The sequence below is a fragment of the Magnolia sinica genome, chromosome 13, assembly GCF_029962835.1.
Source record: "Magnolia sinica isolate HGM2019 chromosome 13, MsV1, whole genome shotgun sequence".
Classification (NCBI taxonomy): Eukaryota; Viridiplantae; Streptophyta; class Magnoliopsida; order Magnoliales; family Magnoliaceae; genus Magnolia; species Magnolia sinica.
The window spans coordinates 26,812,554-26,821,928 of record NC_080585.1 but is presented as its reverse complement, the minus strand read 5'-3'; the positions used below and the strand labels follow the sequence as shown (position 1 = coordinate 26,821,928).

The 9,375-nt window shown below is 40.4% G+C and overlaps 1 protein-coding gene across 1 annotated transcript in view; it reads left to right on the top strand.

Annotated features, from left to right (window-relative positions):
- Window positions 1-268: 268 nt before the first annotated feature.
- Window positions 269-9,375, top strand: part of LOC131223343 (protein TIC236, chloroplastic) — a 95,670-nt gene continuing 86,563 nt past the window's right edge. Inside the window, exons 1-2 of the mRNA XM_058218724.1 lie at window positions 269-433; window positions 1,150-3,401. Coding sequence (XP_058074707.1) covers window positions 1,255-3,401 — 2,147 coding nt within the window. The 5' untranslated portion in view covers window positions 269-433; window positions 1,150-1,254. The remainder of the gene's footprint in view (window positions 434-1,149; window positions 3,402-9,375) is intronic.

Here is a 9,375-nt window from a genome sequence, read left to right as displayed (position 1 = left end):
GCTCCGATCATCTGATGTGAAAATCAACGTGGCATCTCGCATCAGCATTGGAACACCGTATGAACCGATTGGATCATCAGAATGCCTCAAATGGACATCTTGTTTACGCTCAACAAAACCCAACCCCACAAAAAAATGCAACATCACTTCGAATCAGCGGTTCCGATGACGCGTCTTCAGCTTCGCGCCATACGAAATCAGATAACGCTAGTTCCGCCTCTCCTCGACAAAACTCCGAATGGCATTTCCGTAATTTCCGCCAAACCCACCACTCACTCTCTCTCTCTCGTTTCTTCGATACAAAACTGGTGCAGAAGTGAAGCATCTCTCTTCCAAAAACCTACCATTTCTTCCGCCGAAATAAGAGGAAGAGAAAACGACTGAAGGCAAAACAATACAAAAGCCCTGGAAATGCCTGATTCAATCATGTCAGGTTTGATTTTTCTCAAATTTCTCCTTTACTTTAACAAAATCTGCATATAAATCCCTGAGTTTCGACATTTTCTGAGATTTTCTCCTTTTTTCGTTCTATTTGTATACTAGGTTTTCCGTTTTTTCTTCAAACATTTCGGTGCTCGAATCTCTGAAAAGAATTTCCCTCGAATTCGAGTCTTTGAAGACTAGGGTTATGGTTTTTTAATTTTTTTAATTATTTTTTATGGAGTTTTATTGTGAAGGGAGGTGGTTTTGGTAATTTCTGTGAAATTTTCATTTTTGAGAAACTACAAAGATTTTAAGGTTGCGTTTGGATCGAAACTAGACTGAATTTTGAAAAAATATATCAGTTTAGTGAAGAGAAAACGACCAAATTGTGGCGCTGTGTTTGGATCAAAACTAGATTGGATTTTGAAAATTCAATGTAGTGAAAACAGAATGAGACAAATCGTCGCTATGTTTCTTAGGGAGGGAGGGAGGGAGGGAAATGCCGCCTTTGCAGCGAAACCTTTTTGTAAGAAGATCATCCCTCACTTCTTAATTGTCAAAAAAAAAAAAAAAAACAGAAGAAGAAAAAGAAAAAAAAATCATTTCTTCACTTCTTCCCTGGGCATAACTGATACTCTCGTGAGTGTTCAAGTTGCTATCTTCAAAAAAGGTTATTTGTGTGTTTGGATTAAAATTGAAATTCTCTCTCCTTTCTTTCTTCAATAGGTTTTGGATGTTGGAGGGCCGTGTGATTTTGTGAAGTTGAAGGGGACTAAGACTGAGTTCTTGGTCCCCGAGAGATGATTTGGTGGGCAGATACACGACGAGAGAATGAGTGTTGATCATTTACGTAGCTCATTTCTTGGGTCCCCCCTTCGAAGTTCTGTCAATCAGAGGAAAACTGGGAATTACACTTCCCTTGATAGACGGAAGTTGGGATCTAGGGCTGTTGTGGACTTTTTATATGCGGGGGAGAATCAGAAAAGGCGTATAAGGGTTCAGTTTTCACAGTTTGGTGGGACGAATGTTGAGCTTTCGTCGAAGAATTTTGGATTGAGAAGTAGGTACAGAATGAATTGCCTTAAGGAGCCTTTTTCTAGAAGCAGGGCTTTGGTTAGATCATTTTCTCCCTTGTGGAAAGAGGGTTTGCTATTAGTTAGGTGCTCAATTTTTGTTGCCGCGATTTCTGCAATAGGAATGTTGGTATGGTATGGACAGTTGAAAGCTAGGTCTTTTATTGAGGCCCAGCTTCTACCCTCTGTTTGTTCCAGTTTGAGTGAATATCTTCAACGTGAGCTTGATTTTGGTAAGGTTCAAAGGGTATCACCTCTGGGAATTAGCTTGCAGTCATGTTCAATCGGACCTCATCCTGAAGAATTCTCCTGTGGTGCAGTCTCCACAATGAAACTTCGCGTGCGTCCGTTTGCGAGTCTAAGGAGGGGGAAGATTGTGATTGATGCAGTTTTATCTCAGCCAAATGTATTAATAGCGCAAAAGGAGGATTTTTCCTGGTTAGGGATCCCTTCTCCTTCTGAAGCTGGTTTGCAGAGGCACTGCTCAACTGAAGAAGGAATAGATTACCGTACGAAAACTAGGAGGGTTGCTCGAGAGGAAGCTGCTGCTCGCTGGGCTATTGAAAGGAGAGAGTCAGCCAGGCAATCGGCAGAGATGGGTTATATTGTTCCTCAACAATGCAGAGAAATGTCAGGAGATGATGAATTCAAGGATGGTTCTGGTCATTCAAGTGAGTTTCCAGCCTCTGCTTCATTCTTTTGTATGGATGAGCGGATGCATTGGAAGGATCATCATTGCATGGACATGGGCATTGAGTATGGTTTGAAGCATGCGGATTTGGAGAAATCATTTGGTGTGAAAAATCCCAGCCCAGGGCCTAATTTCTGGTCTAGAATGATGTCAAATCCCTTAAGGCATGGTCTCTCAAGCAAGGCTAATAGGAAAGAGATCTCTGCAGCTGGGGATACACTTAAAAGAAAAAATCTTGAGCTCAGTGCAGCAGCTGCTCTTGCATATTTCAGGGGTCTTGATGGCGGGAAGTTTGGTGAGCCGCACACCCAGCAGGGAATGTCTTCTACAGCTGGAGGCTGTGATTATGGTCAAGCTGAGACGATTATGGTAAATGATGAGGAAGTTGGTGCAGCCAACCCTCCTGCAATGAGTGGAGCTGGTGAACACAAAAGGCCTGAAGATGCACAGAATTCAGTTTACATAGAAGAGGAGAAACATATTGAGCCCACAACCTTAGAAATTGATGTCGGGCACTCCGGAAGCAAAGGAAATATCCTGCCATCGGGAAGCATGGCTAATGATCTGGAACATGGAGGTTATTCAGGAAACGACCATCCCATTGAAGACAAACAGAGTTGGTGCCAAACAGATGGATTTAGTTTTGTGCGTGAGCCATTTCTAATGGCTATCAGGAAACTTAGCTGGGTAAGAATGTCTTGTGAGAAATTGCCACGGAGTAGCAGTATTTCTGAAACAAGGAAAACCAATGCCAGTAATCTAAGCAATGGGGCCTGGAAACAAGTTAATGTTGCAGATACACAATTCGATTCCAGAGCCTGTTGTAGCAGCTTACATGAGCCATTGCTTGAGTCTCTTGAAGACAGATTGGAACACAACAGAGGTCATAAATCTCAAGCTGTCTCTTTTCCCAGGCCTGTGCCATGTGCAGAAATGCACCAATCAATTCCAGTTTGGCCCATGAACTTGAAACTGGGAGGGTTTTCCCATTTCTCTGGAACCATGGGCGAACTGTTGTTCAATTGTTTGGTCAGTCCGATTCAGAAACTGAAGGCAGGCGCGAGCATAAAAATTGAAGATCTTGCTGCTGAACTTGCTGAAGGAGTAGATATGCAGACTGAAGGCATTGAGAAGATTCTTCCAGTTACACTGGATTCTGTTTATTTCACAGGTGGAACACTGATGCTGCTAGGATATGGTGATCGAGAGCCCAGGTGCCGGACTCTTCTCATTTATTTGTACATGAATTGCATTATGAAGTTAAGGTTGTTTTTCATGTACTGATTTCTTTTATGGAGGTTGTCATTTATCACTGTAAATTCTTCTAAAATTAAGCATGGTATATATTATCTACTTTTGGTGTTGCTGACTGATTTATAGAAAGCTTATGCTTGTTTGTTCGTTTACTTCGTCTTGTTTCTTCCATATTTTTGCCATTAAAATTTAGTTCTGACCATGAGTAATGAATGGGTGTTAGGATTATCATTATAAAATCAACTACTTTTGGTATATATTATCTACTTTTGGTGTTGCTGACTGATTTATAGAAAGTTTATGCTTGTTTGTTCGTTTACTTCGTCTTGTTTCTTCCATATTTTTGCCATTAAAATTTAGTTCTGACCATGAGTAATGAATGGGTGTTAGGATTATCATTATAGAATCAACTCCTTTAGCTTCTTTAATTTTTCATAACATTGGTTGTTCAGGGCAAGTATTACATAAAGCAAAAGAAATATTTGAACTACAACTTATTCATGTAAAGGGTGACACAATTTGTTCATGGAGACACCTTTAACGGTGCCCATGTCCAGATTATGGCAGCGTTAAGATCCCATGTCGCTCTCAGCATTCAAACATCATATATCTTACCTTTGGTAGTACAAAATAGCTTCCCAAGGTCTGTTCACTATGGTCGAGATTTTAACTTTGTTGACAAAGTGATGATTTAATCACATGTGGGAAGAAAGTGAACATGCGGTATACAAGGAAAGGAGCAAACAAGCAAATTACAACAATGTGATTGAAGTCCCAATTCAAGGATAATCAAGACATTCACTCTAGCCAAGGAGTTGGATACCTCATAGCTGGGAAATTGATGTCATTACTGTTCCCTCTTGGTCTCTTCATAACTATGATGCCCAATTACTTGTACAGGCTCGAAGTATCTATGTCCAAAGGGCATGATATGGTATGGAGATAGAAGAGTATACTAGGCACCAGAATGTCAATAATATGCTCACGTATTATATTATGTGTTATTTCATTAAAAAAGCATGCTGATTTGACATTTCTTTAAACCATTTTCTCAAGTAACTTAATAAATGTACATGAAATGTTGAGTTGGTTAAGTATTAGGAGAAAATTAGTGAAAATTGTTAGCTATCTATGTGCATAAGTACAGCCTTCCAAGTTCCAATATTGCTTTGCATAATCGAGGGCCAACACCACAGCCTAACCAGATCTTCATTCATTGCAACCTGATTGTTCATCAATCTTGCTGCTGATATGTAATCAGATGTTGATTTCTTCTCATATTCTTATTTTATTTCAGGCATGATGCTGGGATTTGTGGGTTATAGGGATTTCCAAGCAAATATTTGATAATTGGTGCATATGCTCATTTAAGCTCCTGGGGATTGGGGAAGAATGTGTTGCCTATTGATCCATCATTTTCTTTTCAGGCTTCTGTTGAAGAGCCAAGGCCATGTTTGGATTGCATTTGAAATGAAAAGGAAATGAAAAAATTAATCATTATTTCCATGAGCATTATTTTCCCTTGAATTCCAAAATTTCTGGTCTTGTTTTGATGATAAGTGAAAATCTTGTATTTGTGAGACAAATGTCACGTAGTTTTTTTTTTTGGAAAGATGACGAAACTTTTATTAAAAACGAAAGCAACAACAACAAAATAACAGAAATAGCAAAAAGCAAAAATGATGACAACGGGGATGTAAAGACAATGACCCACCTACAACCCAAAAAGTCCATATTACAACCCTTTTAACTGTGAAACAAAAGAAGCCCAATCTATGATCAGCATTCTAGCCCTTATGGAGGTGCCTTCCACAAATTTTTTGGAATTATTGAAGCATCTAGCATTTCTTTCTTCTCAAACTGCCCACCAGATGGAAAGCAAGGCCATTCTCCAAAGCATTTTCTTGATTTTATCAAGTCCCACGCCATGCCAAGCAAGCAAGCAATGACTCACCGATTCCAGGAAGGACCAAGATATTCGGAAGTGACAAAGGTCACATTGTTTCTAGTGCTACTATGAAAAGTATAATGATTGCAATGCAGCATCCTCCCTTTCCTTTGATCTCCAAACATCCCAAAGTGTTAGATCAATGAAAAACTTTCTCCATTTCCTTTCTTTTCACTTGGATTCCATGCCTCCAAACATGCCCAAAGAGATTTTCCATGGAATTTGTAAGTATTTCATACATCTGCAACCCCAATGATAGGGATAACTGGGAGGAGCTGGGGGTTTGTGTTTGTGTGGTCTCAATATGAAGATGAAGCATGTAATGCTAATCAAATGCTAGATGGACGGAACATGAAAGGAAGATTTTATATTATATTATATTACACACACATGCAGCTATCAAAAGACCATGAGGCAGGTCATTCAATCAACTAAAGGGTAAGTATGGCATTGATGAGCTTGGTCAAGGGAAAGCAAAGATGGGTAGGAATGTTGGGGCATTAAAAGGTGATGGTCATTCGTAGGGATAGGCCTTAAACAAGCATTTGTCTTGAAGAAGAGGGTGGATAGTTCTACTTCTGCTAGCTAGTTGAAGATTCATAGAGTTATCTCTAGCAAACGTTGAAAGGAGCTGTGATATTCTTTGGTGGGCGAGGCTGTGAACCCAATAGTAATGGCGCTTGATATTTTGGTAGGAATTTGACTAGAAAAATGCAGCAACGGGGCTGTATAGGTTAGCAGATTGGTGGACTTGTTTTTATTGTATTTTGAGCCTGAGTCCAATGGATATATATATTTTTTTTATTTAAAGGCTCTTGGTAGGATGTTCCTTCATTTTTGGGGCCTTGGCAGTAGGCCTAGCTATGGGTCGGGTTCAGCCTAAGCCCAACCCATTTAATAAATGGGAGAAGAAATTTGGCCTTGACCTGACCTTCAATCCATAACAATATGACTTGGTCTAACCCACTTGAAATTTCTTGAACCCACACACGACTCGACGCCTCAACTCGACCCATTTAATTTTAATCGGGTCAGGCTCAATTGACCCGCCCAATTTGCTCAGGATACTACGTGTGCTTAGTTCCTTCTGTTGCCACTTAAGTTTAAAGCAGCGTGGTTCTTACTACATCGTTCATCCTTCATTGGCTCTCATTGATCTTGCATTGATAGCATGTATCGGCTATTAGATTCTCTCTTGATTTGGAAGGGATCAAAATTATATATATATATATATATATATATTTTCGGGTTATGGGTTGGGTCGTTTTACCCAGCGTATTGATGCACTAGATGGGCAGGTTGAGTGGGGCTAATCCTGGCCCTGACCTATTTATCTAGATGGGTTAATTTTTTGGCCCAAGCTCGACCCACAACCCTAACCCTACCCACCTTGGCCCAAACACAACTTTGAAGCAGGTTGCGCGCCAATTGACTCGTGGGTTGACCCGACCCACAGCTACCCCTACTTGGTAGCCCTCACTAGTCCCAACGTGTCCCTACACTTGTCCGGCTGAATTCAGTCTTTATTGAGGTTGGTTCTAGGTCTGTGGAGGTGCTTGAAGTCGATGAGATCCTTCTGGTGGACACTATGCTTTTTGACATTGTTTGGGTCTTGTTAGAAGCTTTTGTGAATCTAGGTGAAGTGCTAGACTTGGAGGTGGAAGGTCTCATCTATGTTTTTGCATAGATCAGGCAACAACTGGTAGGTATTCTGACAGGAATGATTCAGTTGTTGGGGGTGGGGCCTTTGATTTTTCTTATTTTGGCAGTTGTATTTCATGGATTTTTTTTTTGGCAAAGGAGTGCGGTTGAGGGGATGTTCTGTTTGGCAAGAGCTCCAACTGTGCTTAAGTACATTGTGAGAGTAATGTACCATGTGTTGTCAGGTAGGGGCAGCTAGATTCAAATTGTGTGGTTGTCTGGCAATCATGGTAGGAAAATGATTCCAATGCTTTCAAATTTAGGACTTGAGGGGCTAGGTGTAAGCATTGGTGTGATCTTATGTTAAGAACCTAGCCAATATGCCAAAAGCCCCAGGATTGATGGAACGCGTCAAGCTAGGCTCTTTAAACTTAGTGGGATCCTAACATTCCACCACGCTCCGTAGCCGACGTCTGCGGCAGCACTCACTCTGGCCTTTTTTCTAAGTAATGCTTTTTAGGGCATGCCAGCTGCACTCTGGTGATCTAGGGAGCCCTTTACACTTGGTGACTGCACTTTGCTTGTCCAGGTAGCCCTTTCCACACTGTGGTGGCTTTCACTCTAGTCTAGGTTGTCCCTTCCATGGGCTACCCCTTTCATGACTTAACAAAGGACATGGTGTTGGCTCTGATACCAATTGTTAAAAACCTAATCAATACGCCAAAAGCCCCAGGACTGATGGAATGCGTCAAGCTAGGTTCTTTAAATCATTGGGATCCTAAAATCTTATTGGCCTTTGATGTTGCTGCCACTTAGGCATTTGAGAATCAATCTATACCAATGGCGGCAATCAGCATGCGAGTTGGAGCTAGGAGATCTGTCACGAAGTAACACTATGGACAAGAGATATGTTGGCAAACACTGGATTCGTCAAGTGGTCTATTCAGAACTAGATGTAGGTTCATGTCCAGTGGGCAGTTGATTGCAAAACATGTCCTTGGAAGAAGATTTAGAACTAGAGGTATGGGACATGAAGATCATTGAAATGGTTGTTGATGGAAATAGTTCTAGATGTATGGGACATGAAGATCATTGATGGAAATAGTTCTGGATGTATGGGACGTGAAGATCATTGAAATGATCATTGATGGAAATAGTTTGGAAATGTTTCTGAGAAGGTTTTATTTTCTAAAGTCGAAGAATATCCAACGCCATGCTGTTTTGGTCGTATTGAAATGGCCGTCGATGGAAATAGTGGTGGAAATTGCATTTTTGAGGTGGAAATAGTTATGAGGATTGCATTTTTGAGAAGGTGGTAGTGGAACCATTGAATTTGGATATTTTCTAAAGTCGCTGAACATCCATTGCCACGTTGCTTGTGGGCATGTTATATTGGAAAATACTACTCTAAAGACGTATACCGCATTGTCATTCCACTTGAACACTGTCATATTCTCCTGGTAAGACTCTGATTGCATGATAAAAAAGCTACCATGATGCAGAGAAGAATACTTGTTGATTCAAGGTGGGGAGAGAAGTTCACAGTGCCACCATTGTTTGAGAAGAAGATTTAGACCTAGATATATGGTACATCAAGATCATTGAAATGGTTATTGATGGAAATAGTTATGAAAATTGCATGTTTGAGTAGGTGGAAATAGTTGTGACACTGACAATTGCATTTTTGAGACGGTGGTAGCTGAACTATCAAATTTGGATATTTTCTAAAGTCAAAGAACATCCAATGCCCTGTTGCTTGTGGTTGTATTCTATAGGAAAATACTATAGAGATGTGCACTGCACTGTTATTCCAGTTGAACACTGCCATATTCTTCTGGGAAGACTGTGATTGCATGATCGAAAAGCTACCATGGTGTGGAGAAGAATACTTGTTGATTCAAGAAGGCTGGGGAGAAGTTCACAGTGCTGCCATTGTCTGAGAAGATCTCAAGTTCTATGAAGCCTTCAGGAGAAGAAATACAAGTGAAATGAGAAGAGTTTGAACCAAAGTCTCATGCAGAGGAGGGTTCTAGTCCTAGAAATATAAAAGGGTTAGTAGAAACTAGTAAGAAAGCTAGAAGGGATGAATCAAAGACAATGTTCTTTAGCAAGAAAGCTATACGCTTGCTTGATGAGTTTAGAGAGCCAATTTTAGAAAAAAAAAAGTTTATGGAAAGTATTAAAAAGCCAAAGATGGATGTTTCTACATGGAAATATGGAATGAAAGTTAGGAACAAATCAAGTAGATATAAAACATGATCTTGCTATGGAAGTAAAAAGATTTGCACGAGGGCACAAGATATCATGGTGAATGGGAAGGAAGACACTTGGTTCATTGTGTTTGA